The sequence below is a fragment of the Lynx rufus genome, unplaced genomic scaffold, assembly GCF_022079265.1.
Source record: "Lynx rufus isolate CCGP_SWC_20201006 ecotype Redwood Valley unplaced genomic scaffold, mLynRuf1.p SCAF_3, whole genome shotgun sequence".
Lineage (NCBI taxonomy): Eukaryota > Metazoa > Chordata > Mammalia > Carnivora > Felidae > Lynx > Lynx rufus.
This window is the reverse complement of record NW_025814845.1, coordinates 116,889,366-116,905,110: the sequence shown is the minus strand read 5'-3', so window position 1 is coordinate 116,905,110 and position 15,745 is coordinate 116,889,366. Positions and strand designations below refer to the sequence as shown.

General features: G+C 34.9%; 1 protein-coding gene across 1 annotated transcript in view; it reads left to right on the top strand.

Moving 5' to 3' along the window:
• CLGN (calmegin) overlaps nucleotides 1-15,745 on the top strand; it is a 48,634-nt gene that overhangs the window by 6,948 nt on the left and 25,941 nt on the right. Inside the window, exons 3-4 of the mRNA XM_047092284.1 lie at nucleotides 8,406-8,558; nucleotides 12,467-12,575. Coding sequence (XP_046948240.1) covers nucleotides 8,406-8,558; nucleotides 12,467-12,575 — 262 coding nt within the window. The remainder of the gene's footprint in view (nucleotides 1-8,405; nucleotides 8,559-12,466; nucleotides 12,576-15,745) is intronic.

Below are 15,745 nucleotides of genomic sequence, written 5' to 3'. Positions count from 1 at the left end.
AGGAACACTTCCAAACTCATTCCATGAGGGTAGTGTTACCCTGATACCAAAGCCAGACAAAGAAACTACAAGAAAACTACAGACCAATATCCCTAATGAATGTTGATGCCACAATCCTTAACAAAATACTAGTAAACAGAATTCAGAAGTATATTAAAAAGATTATGCACCGTGAACAAGTGGGATTTATTCCCAGCATGCAAGGATGTTTCAACATACGAAAATTAATCAATGTACTATAACACATTATCAAAATGGAGGGGGGGCATGATTATCTCAATTGATGCAGAAACAGCAATTGACAAGATTCAGCACCTTTATATGATGGACACTCAAACTATGTATAGAAAGAAACTACCTTTAATAGTAACAACATAATAAAGGCCGTATGTAAAAAGCCAACAGCTAACACCATACTCAATGGTGAATGACTGAAAGCTTTTCCTCTAAGAACTAGAACAAAACAAGTATGTCTGTTTTTGACACTTCTATTCAACATATTATTGGGAGTCCTGGCAGGAGCAATTAGGCAAGAAAAAGAAATAAAATTAAAAAGGAAGAAATAAAATTTATTCATAGATAACATGATGTTATATGTAGAAAAAAACTTAAAGACTGTACCAAAAAAAATGTAAGGACTAATAAAGGAATGATGGTTGCCAGGGGTTTGAGGGAGGATGAATGAGAACATTGTTGCTTAATGGTATAGAGTTATTAGCTGTACAAGATGAAGAGAGTTCTGGAGATTTGTTATACAATGGTGTAAATGCACTACTGAATTGAACAGTTAAAATTGGTTTAAATGGTAGCTTTTATGTTGCGTATTCTACCACAATTAAAAACATGTATTTACACAAATTAGTTACTTGTGTTTTGTGGTAGTACCCCATTGTCAGGCCTCTCAAAGTTCCAATACAGACCTGGCCATATTTTACCACTTCCTTTAAGAAATATGTGACAAACTTTATAGTTTTGTTTGAAGCTTGATGATATATTGGTACCATAGTGTGATATCTTTCAAGTAATACTGTGACCATGATTTTTTTTTTGACAGAGAGAACGTGCAAGTGAGCGAGGGGCAGAGAGAGAGAATCCAAAAGTGGGGGGGAGAGAGAGAGAGAGAGAGAAAATTGGGGCTCATCTGGAGCTCATGTTTTACCCAAAGTGGGGCTCATAATCACCCAAGACAGGGCTGGAGCTCTGTGAACCAATGTGAGACTCTTACTTGCAAACTGTGAGATCATGACCTGAGTCGAAGTCAGATGCTTAATGACTGAGTCATCCAGGCACCCCTGACCGTCATGATTTAATTCTCAGTTGTCAGCTGGTGCATCATTGAATAATAATAGAGCACTCAAGAATTAAACAGAAACTATTAGGTCTATATTTCTGATTTTTTTAAAAAAGGAATGAATAGCAGCAACAACCTTGAACTACATCATTTTTAAATGGAGACTATTATCTATAGAACTGCATTGGCTACAGAATGGTTTGTGACCAATAGCAATTTATTTTTAAGTGTTTCACTTCTGTAGTAAGGTCATGTATTCATTTCTGGGTAAATATCTTAATAACCTAATACTAATAACTTAAATTTGAGAAATTTTCAAGAATTTTGAAAACATATGCTGTTACTATTTTTGTAATTTCTTTCTGTTGCTTTATCAAAAAGCATGTAATAATGCAGTGGGATAAGATTAAATTTAGAGGTAGCATGGTATATTAATGTACAGTTCTAGATTCTGATCTTGTTTCACATTTTCAACCCATGTGACTTTGACCAAGTTTTAAAATCTGTTTTCAATTTGTAGATGGGAAGTAATAATGCCTATCCTATTCACGTCCTGGGCTGCAGAGATTAATTTGGCTCCTCCCTTTATGCAAATGCATGATCATAGTCCTAGAACTTTAGAGAAGAGACAGATTTTAAGATAAAAGATTTTCGAAACTTTTTTTCATGAAGCTTTGCCAACTGTTTATTTCTGAAGGAAAGTTAGGAAGAACTATAATATAGAAAATAGAAGGGGGATTGCCCTGGTTGATGTGAGAATAGGATTCCAGAGAGAGCACTGCCTGCTTGGTTTTGCCTTAACTTTTCCCAACAGCCCAATACACCAGAGCTCAAACAAAGCACTTAGAATATTTTTTTTGACAAACTATTAGGAAACTAAAGTGTGTTTTAATTTTAAAGGAGGAGATAAGGGCCACCAGTGATACTAATGTTCATTATTACTATTATTTTATGCATTTCTGTTTTACTCAAATAGTAACTCAAGCAAAAGACTTTACTACATTATGTAAATATGCAAGGCTTGTAAAACTTTAGAACAATGAAGCTTTTAGAATTATTATAATTTTTTAAAATGTTTATTTATTTTGAGAGAGAGGGAGAGAGAGCACATGTGAGCATGCATGCATGCATCGGGGAGGGGCAGAGAGAGAGAGAGAGAGAGAGAGAGGGAGAGAGAATCCTAAGCAGGCTCTTTGCTGTCAGCACAGATCCCAATGTGGGGCTTGATCTCATGAACCATGAGATCATGACCTGAGCCAAAATCAAGAGTTGGCAACTTAACCAACTAAGCCACCCAGGCACACCTGAAGCTTTAGAATTTTAACAATTAATAAGCAATTTGCAGTGCACTCATTTCTCTGCCAATAAGTACAAAAATTTTTAAATAAACCTACCTATGGTTATTGAGTCCAATTGATCTCTTTAAATTTACTTTCTCAGTTACACCTCTTTTTTATGATTCAGAGAGTTCTCAAACTCTTCCAACAAATAACAGCATGCATCATTTTTTGTGTTGTCTTTGTCCATAAAGATGTGGTATTGACACACTTTTTAATATATAATATTCCTATTGTAAATTGGTGTCATTGAAAAAAAACACACATTTTTCAAAGTAAGCTTTAGTGTTATATTCAGTGTCCCTTAGAAGAAATCAAGGCCAACTGGCCCACATATTCACATAAAGTTTTGATCTCATTAGAGAAAGTTCTAATCACAACTCAGTGAAACCAGAAGCTGGTTCTTTGAACTGATCAACAAAATTGATAAGCCTCTAGCAAGACTCAGTAAAAAAATAAAGAAGATAAACAAAATTACTAATGAAAGAGGAGAAATAACAACTGACACCACAGAAATACAAACAGTTGTAACAATATTATAAAAACCCATATGCCAACAAATTGGACAACTTAGAAGAAATGGATAAATTCCTAGAAACAAATATGTAGCCTACCAAGACTAAAACGGGAAGAAATAGAAAATTTGAACAGACTAATTACCAGCAGTGAAATTGAATCAGTAATCAAAAAACTCCCAACAAACAAAATATAGTACCAGATGGCCTCACAGGCAAATTCTACCAAACATTGAAAAGTCTTTTTTTTTTTTTAAGTTTATTTATTTTGAGAGAGAGAAAGAGAGTGTGTGAGCAGGGGAGGGGCAAAGAGGGAGAGGAGTTAGAGAACCCCAAGCAGGCTCTGCACTAGCAGTGGCAGCATGGATCCTGGAGCCCGACATGGGACTCAATGCAAGCTGGACGTGGGGCTGGATGCAGGGCTTGAACCCACGAGCTGTGAGATCTTGACCTGAGCCAAAACCAAGAGTTGGACTCTTAACTGGCTGAGCCACCCAGGTGCCCCAAATTCTACCAAACATTTAAAGAAGAGTAATAGCCCTTCTCAAACTATTTCAAAAAATATAACAGGAAGGAAAACTTCCAAATTCATTCTATGAGGCCAGTACCACCCTGCTACCAAAACCAGATAAAGACACCACAAGAAAAGACAGAACTACAGGCCAACATCTTTCATAAATATAGATGCAAAAATCCTCAACAAAATATTAGCAAACTGAATTCAAGAATATATTTTAAAAAATAATACACCATGATCAAGTGGGATTTATTCTTAGGATGCAAGGGTGGTTCAGTACTTGCAGAACAATCAACATGATAACGTCACATCAATAAGAGAAAGGATGAAAACCATATCATTTCAACAGATGCAGAAAAATAATTTGACAGAGTACAACATCAATTCATGATAAAAAAGAAAAAACCTCTGCAAAGTAGTTCTAGAGGGAACATATCTCAAAATAATAGAGATTTTATATTAAAAACCCATAGTCAACACAGTGCTCAATGATGAAAAACAGAGCTTTCCCCCTAAGGTCAGGAGCAAGACAAGGATGTTCACTCTCACCACTTTTATTCAACGTAATACTGAAAGTTCTAGCCACAGCAATTAGACAACATAAAAAAATAAAGGGCATCCAAAATGGTAAGGAAGAAGCAAAACTTTCAGTATTTGCAGGTGACATGATAACTATATATAGAAAACCTGAAAGACTCCACCAAAATCTACTAGAACTGATAAATGAATTCATTAAATTTGCAGGATACAAAATCAATGTATAGAAATATGTTGCATTCCTATATGCTAATAATGAAGCAGCAGAAAGTGAAATTAAGAAGACCATCCCATTTACAATTACACCAAAAACAACAAAATATCTAGAATAAACATAACCAAAGAAGTGAAAGACCTGTACTCTGAAAACTAGAAAACATTGATGAAAGAAATTCAGTATGACTCAAAGAAATGGAAAGACATTCCATGCTCATGGGTTAGAAAAACAAATATTGTTAAAAAGGTCCTATACTACCCAAAACAATCTACAGATTTAATGCAATACCTATAAAAATGCCAAGAGCGATATTCACAAAACTAGAAAAACAATCTTAAAATTTGTACAGAACCAGAAAGGACCTCAAATAGCCAAAACAACCTTGACAAACAAAACTGGAAGTATCACAATTCCAGACTTCAAGTTATATTACAAAGTGGTAGTAATTAAAACAGTTTGGTGCTGGCATAAAAATAGACACATTGATCAATGGAATAGAACAGAAAACCCAGAAATAAATCCACAGTTATATGGTCAAGTAATGTTTAATAAAGAAGGAATGAATATATAATAGGAAAAGTCTTTTCAACAAATGGTGTTGGAAAAACTGTACAGCCACATGCAAAAGAATGAAACTGGACCATTTTCTTTCACCATACACAATAACAAACTCAAAATGGATTAAAGACCTGAAACCATAAAAATTCTTGAAGGGAGTATAGGCAGTAATCTCTCTGACATCAGCTATAGCAACATTTTTTCTAGATATGTCTCTTGAGGCAAGGGAAATAAAAGCAAAAACTATTGGGACTACATCACAATTAGAAGTTTCTGCACAGTGAAGGAAACTAAAACTAAAAGGCAACCTATGGAATGGGAGAAGATCTTTGCAAATGACATGTGATAAAGGGTTAGGATCCAAAATATACAAAGAACTGCTACAACTCAACACTCAAAAAAAAATCTACTTAAAAATGGACACAAAACATGAACAGACATTTCCTCAAAAAAAGACATACAGATGGCCAACAGACACATGAGAAGATACTCTGTGTCACTCCTCATCAGGGAAATGCAAATCAAATTACAATGAGATATCATCTCATACCTGTCAGAATGGCTAAAATCAAAAATACAAGAAACAAGCATTGGCAAGGATGTGGAGAAAAAGGAACCCTTTTGCACTGTTTGTGGGAATAAAAATTGGTGCAGTCATTGTGGAAAACAGTATGGAGTTTCCTCAAAAAATTAAAAGTAGAACTACCCTATGATCCAGTAATCACACTACTGGGTATTTACCCCCAAAACACAAAAACACTACTTCATGGGATGTAGCCAAACCATGGAAACAGCCCAAGTGTCCATTGATGGATGAGTGATAAAGAAGTTGTGGTATATATATATACAATGGAATATTACTCAGCCATAAAAAGGAATGAAATCTTGCCATTTGCAACAACACTGATAGAACAAGAGAGTATTTTTTTTTTTAAATTTTTTTTTCAACGTTTATTTATTTTTGGGACAGAGAGAGACAGAGCATGAACGGGGGAGGGGCAGAGAGAGAGGGAGACACAGAATCGGAAACAGGCTCCAGGCTCCGAGCCATCAGCCCAGAGCCTGAACAAGAGAGTATTATGCTGAATGAAATAAGGCAGTCAGAGAAAGACAAATACCATGTGATCTCACTTGTGTGGAATTTAAGAAACAAAACAAAAGAACGTAGGGAAAAAAGAGAGACAAACCAAGAAACAGGCTTTTAACTATAGAGAACAGATTGTTACCAGAGGGAAGGTGGGTGGGTGGATGGGAGATATAGGGGATGGGGATTTAAAAAAAAAAGAAAGGTTCTAATTAGTTGGGCTAACTATATGGGAAAAAAACTTTTTATAATGTTTATTTTCTAAGAACAACTTTATTAATACAGTATTTGCAATTTCAAGTTCACTTGTTTAATGTGTAAAAGTCAATGGGTTTTAATAGACTTAACAGAGTTATGTAACCATTACCATATCCAATTTTAGAACATTTTCATTACCTCCCCAAAAACCTTACCTCCCTTAACCCTTTCTTCCGATTCCTTTCCCTAGGCACTCACTGAATCTATTTTCTGTTTCTATAAATTTACCTATTTCTTTTCAATGGGATCATACAATATGTGGTCTTTTATTATGGGCTTCTTTCACTCAGCATGTTTTTTGAGATTCATCTATCTTGAACATATCAGTATACCATTCAGTTTTATTGCTAAGTAATATTTTATTGTATAGATAGCCCATATTTTGTCTAACCATTAGTAGATGGATATTTGTGTTGTTTGTACCTTTTGGCTAATTATGAAAATGTTTCTTTAAGCATCCATATTTAAGTTTTTGTGTAGACATATGTTTTCATTTCTCTCTGGCAGATACCTAGTAGTGGAATTGCTAGGTTATAGGGTAATTCTGTTTTTAACATTTTAAAGGACTGACATACTATCTTCCAAAACTTACACCATTATACATTCCTACCAGCAATGTATAAGGGTGCCAATTTCTTTATATCCTCTCAGCAGTTGTTACTTTCTCTTTTTGATTATAGCCATTCTGGTGGATGTAAATTGCTGATCTCATACCAGTGTTTCTAAAGCGGACCAATGTAGGTCTATAGAAACGTTCTGAAAGATCTAAGAGTTCTAAGAATATACTTTTAAAAAAAAGTTTTCATGGGGCCCCTGGGTGGCCCAGTCAGTTAAGTGTCTGACTTCGGCTCAGGTCATGGTCTCACGGTTTGTGAGTTCGAGCCCCATGTCGGGCTCTGTGATGACAGCTTGGAGCCCGGAGCCTTCTTCCTATTCTGTGTGTCCCTCTCTCTCTTCTCCTCCCCTGCTCACACGCTGTCTCTCTCTCAAAAATAAATAAAGATTAAAAAAATTTTAAAAAAAAAGCTTTCATAATGATGGTAACTGGGGGAAAAAAGTAATAGAACTGTACTATGGATCATCTGGATCTCTGACCACCTTATAACCAAGGACTGCCACACGAGTTCAGTATCCACATTTACTTTGTTTAAAAGGCCATTGGCACCAAAAAATAAAACTTGAATTTTAACATGTTAATGAGAATAGAGCAAGACATACAAATCATGTATTTCTGCCAAAAGGCAGCCAAATTATATTTGATTTCTACTCAAGTAATGCTATAATAATGAACAGACATTTTGCAGTACTTAGAGAAATGGTTAGATTATTGAGTCATCAAAGTATTATGATAAATGTAAAAGAAGTTTATCCAATACAGTCAACCTGATTGCAGTAAGCCCATATTTATTTGTCTTCAGCTGTGATTTGATTCAGTAAAAGACTTACGTGAAATTATGATAAAAAAAATTTTTCTTTAGGTTTTTGGTGTTTATATGTAAACATACTTTGGTTTTATAATTATGAAACTTCAGTTGTATGTTTATATATACTTAAGCAAGATTGTAATAAATTTGAGAACCATGATTTTTTTTAATGTTTACTCGTTTATTTTGAGAGAGAGAGAGAGGGAGACAGAGTGTGAGGGAGCAGGGGAGGGGCAGAGAGAGAATTCCAAGCAGGCTCCATGCTGTCAGCACAGAGCCCAATGGATCTCACGAACCTTGAGATCATGATGGGAGCCAAAATCAAGAATCAGATGCTTAATCCGCTGAGCCAACCATGTGCCAACCCCAACCTTTTCTTTCTTTTAAAGGAGTCCACATAATATTTGAGTTTGGCAATCACTGTTGCTTATCTCTTTAGGTTTTGTGCTCTTGGTTCTTTGTTTTTAGAGGCAGGTGTGTAGCTGTAGAATCTGTGTCCTGTAGGAGTTGAAGTTTGTATTTTATTTATTCAAAGTATAATTTAAATACCGCCATTAATGAAGCTATCCTAGAACAAAAGAGGTATTAAAGAGAAACTATTTCTTTGTAAGTGTACTTCCATATTTTTCACAACTTTTCTTTTCACTGATAACTCTTAATTTCACAGGTAATCAGTATGTATTTCCAAAGATTTTGGCTATATTTGGGTCTTCTGTTCATCTCAATTAATGCAGAATTTATGGATGATGGTGGTGAGATGGAAGATTTTGATGAAAATTCAGAAGAAATTGATGTTAATGAAGGTGAACTCTCCTCAGAGGTAAGATTACTGCAAAATGAGTTGTAAATTATTCCTTCACAGAATATAGAGGAGAGTGACCTCTAGGATTCATTTCAGTTTTAATAGTAGTCATTTTCTAAATAAATAGAAAAACTGCTTTTTTTCTATTTCTTGCCATGTTTTAGAATGCTCATGTATTACAGAAATTTGTGCATTGCACCTAGCACAGTTTTATTACTAAGTGAATATGCAGAAGATTTTTATTATCAAAATAGGAATTTGTCACTGACTAAAGAGCGCTAAGCACTTCTATCTAAGAGAAAGGTTTTCAGTCTTATTTTGGACACTGCTGGCCCTCTTCAGATAAAAGATAAGGTAGTGTAATTTGCAGTTCTAGAGATAAAAGAAGTCGTTTTTCTTATTTCTCTGAGGAAAGGAGATGCTAAATAGGAGGAAGAATTAGAAAGGGAGGTGGTAATGAGGTAGACATTTAATAAGGCTCACCTGTGTTTCTGGCTCATCATTGTTAAGATATGTTTTGAGGTGGTGACTAACAAGTCTGAAAAATCTTGCGGAGATTTTTGTACATCTTGTCAATCCAGAAGAACTTTTACACTGAGGAATATTCATAGATAATATTGGGATGATCAGGAAATTTTTCAGAAATATTTTTGATGGTAAGAATGCATCAATTGTATTGTGTCAGCAACTGCTTAAATATATTATTGTTATAGACTTCACCTCACTTATTTTAGAGTTTTTTATTTGCAAATGAAAGTGTTGTTTAGCTGTTTAAGGTGATTATTCTTTCTCTTTTAAATTTTAAACTCCATGAGTACATTTCTTTTAAAACCTAGTTCTGCGATCTACAGAAAGTTAAGTAATCAAAGTGCTGATGATTAATTGAGATACAGCTACTACAACAGTCTTTGGAAGTTAAAACTTGAAATGAATTGAGAGATACCTGCCATTTTAACTGTATTAGGTGATAGTTGAAAAAAATGGTTGGAAAGGGAAAGAACAATTTCTGATGCTTCTAATTTTATAGTATTATAAGCATGTAGTAAAAGTAATCTAGACACAGTAAAATGTAAATAAAGGGCAATATAAACTTCTGGTGATTTAAAGAGTGATCTAATAGAAAGAAGCCTCGTGGTACCATTGTCCATTTTGCCAGTCCATAAAAATATAGAGAACAGTAAAGTTATAATTCAGTAAACTTCATGAAAAATTGGCAATTTCAGGGGCACCTGGGTGGCTCAGTCCATTGGGCGTCCAACTTCAGCTCAGGTCATGATCTCACGTCTGTGAGTTCAAGCCCTGTGTCGGGCGCTGTGCTGACATCTTAGAGCCTGCAGCCTGCTTCAGATTCTGTATCTCCCTCTCTCTCTGCCCCTACCCCGCTCGCGCTCTTTCTCTCTCTCAAAAATAAATAAACATTAAAAAAAATAAAGAAAGAAAAATTGGCAATTTTGATAGCAGAATTTTGACCCTGTCAGTAATTATGTGGAATTGTGTTTGATTATTACTATCCACCCCCCTTAAATAGACAGGAAAAGTACTCTCAGGTTAGGGTAGAGACAGTGAATAGAGAAAGTACTTCTGAATTCTTTTACCTAAAGGCTGAAAAAAGAAATCTCGTAATCATATACATAAAATTACAGAGCTTGATTCAGAAACGACTCAGATTGATCTATTACTTTAGGCAAAATTTTATTTGTTCATCAATTCAAATTACGTTTTGATAATTTGTCAATAAATTATTTCTAATCTCTTAAATTGTTTTGCTGATATGTTCTATACAGCATAATGGTTAAGTGTATAAGCTTTGGAGCCAAACAGCCTTAGTTCATATCATGTCCCAAAACTATCTAACTGTGCCACAGTGGGCAAGTTACTTGGCCTCTCACGCAGTTTCATCATATGTAAAATGGGTGCAATAATAGTATTTTGCTCACAGAAGTATTATGAGGATTAAAAGAGCCACCATATAACCACCACCAGTATCACTGTCATCATCATACCAGCTAACACTACAGAACACTTGAAACCATTCTTTGCAGATAATTGCTTTACAGTGCTTTCTGTATTGAATCTTTCTCTTCTCTGGGTTCCTAATCTCTCAAAATGGTATCTTCATCCTCTATCATGTAACAGTGAAATTTAAGAGTTGATATTACACTTGTCTACATGCTTACTAAGTTTTTCATCTTACATGCGTTAGACCATGCTCTGTCCTCTGTCTTTGATGATTTATATTCCCAAGTGTTGTCACCTGTTAGAATCCTTTCAAGGCCATGCCAGCTGTGTCATGAGGCTTTCTCTAGTAGAGCTTTTTCCCATCCTTCCTGTGTTGGAAGGACTCAGTGTATTCTTTATTTGCATTTACAGTATTTTTCTCATCATTGTATCTTTTATATTCTCTTGTACCTTATCACACTAGGATACAAAGTTTTGAGGTCATGTCACCTTTTATCTGTTTTACCTATATGTGCATTGCATATTAGGTTCTTAACTAGTGAGATTATTAAAGTATTTGTGAAGATGAATAACTTTAGATTTTAAAAAATCTATTTTCTAGATTAAATATAAGACACCTCAACCTATAGGAGAAGTATATTTTACAGAAACTTTTGATAGTGGAAGGTTGGCTGGGTGAGTATTCATTCAAGAGAATGTTTTCTTTGATTTAATTAGCATTTTTAAAGTTATTGGCCTATGAATATTGCCTCTACTACAGAACTATAAAAAATTTTTAAGTATTCTATTTGGCACTGTAAACCAGTACCATTTTTGTTATTGATAGAAATGTTTAACTTGGAGAGTTATTCATTTATACAAAGAAAATATGCAAATGAATTACAAATATAAAGGAAAAAAATTATACCATTTCTTCATTCCTAAGGACTGATATTAATGATCTAACTTCAGATGACAAATTCAAATTATTGTCCCATCCTAAATATTGCTAAAAAAGTAAATGCCACTATTTATTGATTTTTATATGCCAGACACTGTCCCAAGTAGGTAGGTCAGTACTATATTTATCTCCATAGCTTTATCGCCTTACAGGTGAGGAAACTGAGGCTTAGTTTATCTGATGTGTGATCATACAGCTAGTAAATTGTGGATTCCAAATGTGTTTGGACTGTAGCCTTGTGAGATTATGTATGGGCATCCTTATTTAGCCTCTAAGCATTTAGTTTTTAATGAGAAGTGACTATTGGGTAATCTTTTGTTGTGTTTCTAGTATATGTTGTGTCTATAAATTGCTGGCTTTACTTTTAATGATACGTATTTGCTTTCATCTTTATTTATAGGTGGGTCTTATCAAAAGCTAAGAAAGATGATACAGATGAGGAGATTTCCATATATGATGGTAAAATATTTATTTAAATATTCAATATAACCAGTATGATCCAGAGTTCACTACCTTTTAAAATTATATTTCTATTATATATATAATATATATATAATATATGAGGTCTGGGGCTCCGTCATGCTTCCATAATAGAATGTTCAGCCTTATATCTCCTTTCTGATATTTCTTGAGGTCTCTGGGTGACCCATACTTAAGCCACCATCTGGTTTCCTGACTCGAAGGAGTTGAATTTTTACTCCAGTGCAGTTAGTCACTGCATTTCCGGCAGCAGTATTTCCCAGGCTACTGCTGTTCTGTGGTGGTTCAACTCCAGCATGGGCACACCTAGATCAGGTTGTAAGTCAGGGCAAGATCCTCTTAGCAAGTGTGAAACAGGGTAATTAATGAGAGCTAATAGTTACGTGGCTACTCCTGGAGCCCATATCTTCAGGCCTTAATGTCTACTTTCATTGGTTCTCTGATAGGATTATCTTCAAGCTTAGCCATAGAAAAAAAAATGTCCTATATGCAGGGGTCATCTTTTCTTCCCTAATAGGACGACAAAAGAACTTCTTTTTCCTTTTAGTCTAAAATCAGCCTCTTCCTTGGTTGTATGCTAAAGCAAGATCAGCCTCTTCTCATAGTGACAGGTAGTGGGAGTTCTCTTTCTCTCAGAGGACCTCATACCCATAAGGGTATGACCTCACACTCAGGCTCCAACAGGCAGATACATGAGAACAGTAACAAAACAGATAATAGCTTGTGTTGGATGTCAGCTATCTAATTCCTTTTCATAGTTTGTTTTAATGTGAGATGAAAATCATGCCTGCATGTCTTTCTTTGCAGTGTTCTCCATCCTCAGAACTCCTCTGGGTTTTTTTGTGTTTATATTCTCCAAAAAGAACTCTGCCATATGCACAGATCAAGCAATATTGCATTCAGTCCAAATCCATTTAGAGAAAAGAATAATTTCACCCAAAGAAGCAGGAAGTCTGCAGATGTGTAACATGACCTAAAATATGCCCGCAGAGATACACATTATCAAACAGAATGTTTGGCTTAAAACACCTAGGTTTAGGGGCACCTGGCTGGCTCAGTCAGTAGAGCATGCAACTCTTGATCTCAGAGCTGTATGTTTGAGCCCCATGTTGAGTGTAGAGATTACTTAAAAAAAAAAAAAAATCTTAAAAAAAAACTATGTTTAGACTACTTTACAGTTTTTTCAAGAACTTTGGGTAGATAATTGTTTCACATTTGTATTTTAGTTTCCTAAAATTAAGATATACTCTATCTTACAAGTGAGTTTAAATCTCTGTTTCTTGATGGACAAAAGTGTCTTTTAACATTTAAATGAGTCTTTTCTTTAGCTTAAAATTAAAATCAAACAAGGAAGCAAAAAAACAAACAAACAAACAAACAAACCAAGCTTCTTAGCACTGAAGTTTGGTCTGTAGTCTCATTAAACATAAATATCCATGAAAATAATTTTCTCACATATTAGATTTAGTATAGTTTTTGAATGATTTTTACCAGTGTCTTGAAAGCAACTTTGAAAAATATGGAATCAAAGTTCTAGATGCTAAAAATGGTGTTTTGGATATTGATAGTAGCAGTGTTGTTTATAAATTGGTTAGTGGAGGGGCACCTGGGTGGCTCAGTCAGTTAAGCATCTGACTTCAGCTCAGGTCATGATCTCACAGTCCATGGATTCAAGCCCTGCATTGGACTCTGTGCTGACACTCGGAGCCTGGGACCCGTTTCAGATTCTGTGTCTCCCTTTCTCTCTCTGCCCCTTCCCTGCTCATGCTCTGTCTCTCTCTCTCAAAAATAAATACACATTAAAAAAAAAGTGGTAGTTGAGATTAATATTATGTTCTTTTGCAAGAGAATTTATTATTCACAATAGTTAATGACAGCTTCTGTCAAGTGCCACTTGAATAAAGCTCATTCTGAGCTTTTCAGGAGTAAGCAGATCTGTGAAACATGTGCTGGGATGTAGAGTTTGCATTTGGAGTAGACCTATTTACATTTTTAGATTAAGTTATTAATAAAAGTACAAATGTTTAATAAATACCAGTTCTTTAAGTGACCAACTTTCAGGATGTAAAAGCTGTGAATTCCTTTTTAAAGAAAAATGTTTGTTTATTTATTTTGAGAGAGACAGAGAAGGTGCATGCCCCTACATGAACTGGGAGGGACAAAGAGAATCCCAAGCAGGAACCAAACTACGGTATCATGACCTGAGCCAAAATCAAGAATCTGACACTTAACCAACTGAGCCACCCAGATGCCCCTTAAACTGTGTGAATTCTTTTTAAAATTTTATTTATATCAGAATATATATTCACTGGTATTGTCTAGAATTTGGCTAAGTGATAAATTAATAGAAAGTTATTATTTATTTGGAATTAGAAAAACCTCTTGTCATTGGGCAATAATTACCCTGTCACAAGTTTTCTAAAATTAAAGCACTAGATGGTACCTTTTTCATAGCTGATAAATATATGTGCATAATTGCAAAAAAAAAGAAGACAAGATAGTTTAAAAAATTCTTTGCTATAAATATCCTGAAAATCCTAAAGATGAAGTTGTTAGTCCTTAAAAGAAGACCTTTGATTTTGGTCAAACCACAGGTTAGTAGTGATAATACAATTTATCATCAATGTGAGAGAATAAATATCAAATGAATTCATCTTTTTTAGAAAGGTATAGTGTAACCAAACGAGGGAGAGAAAAGGAAAAGAAAACTATGAACTTTTAAAAATGGATTTTATAAAACTCAATAAATTCTGCACAGTGATAGACAGACCAAAAATTATTTCTCTCTGATTCATGATTGTTCAGGTTCCTGCACTATTGTTTTGTTTTGTTTTTTGTTTTAGAAAGGAAAACAAGTGATATAAAGAGCATTTATGATTCATAAGTGCCTGTTAATAAATATTCCAAGTTGGTATAATGCTGAAAAATAGCTAGTTTTTGCTAAATTGGGTTTCATTGGGAATTGACAGTACCTATAATTTTCAAAGCTAGAACATTTTATACAAATCAATAGAAGTTGGTTATTTTCTATTCTAAAGAGAAAAAAGGAGAAAAGTCCAACATGCAACTTTTGGGCTACCGGCAACCCATGGAACTTTACAACATTTGTAGCCCCAAATGTAATTGCAGGAGCTGTCTGATCTTAAACATGGAAAATCCCAGGCCAGAGAGGAGCGAATGCAACTTTGCCATTATTATAGCTTAGTGCTTATCCAGTGCTTGCTACTTTCTTGGCCAAAAGTTCTGAGAGCTTATTGGCCTAGCCTGAGAACAGTGACCTTAATTTGTGTTTATTGGGCATACAGTTTTCAAAATAAAATTTAAATCCCCACAGTACCTTTTGCAAAGTAAAGAAAGCAGCTGATGAGTATCATATATTGCAAAACAGACCGATGCAAACTGCTTATTTTATGTTAAGGATACTCTTTATCTCCTATGTAATTTTAAAATATATCATTTTAGCGGTGCCTGGGTGGCTCAAATCGGTTAAACGTCTGTCCAGCTCTTGGTTTTGGCTCAGATCATGATCTCATAGTTCATGGGTTCCAGCCCTGTGTCAGGCTCTGTGCTGACAGTGCAGAGCCTGCTTAGGATTCTTTCTCTCTCTCTGTTGCTGTTGCTGCCCTTCTCATGCTGTCTCTGACTCTCTCAAAATAAATAAATAAACTTAAAAAAATAAAAATAAAATTTATCATTTTAAAAATATAGCATTGATGGGATGCCTAGGTGGCTCAGTCGGTTAAGCGTCCGACTTCGGCTCAGGTCATGATCTCACAATCTGTGATTCTAGCCCTCTGACAACTCAGAGCCTGGAGCCTGCTTCAGA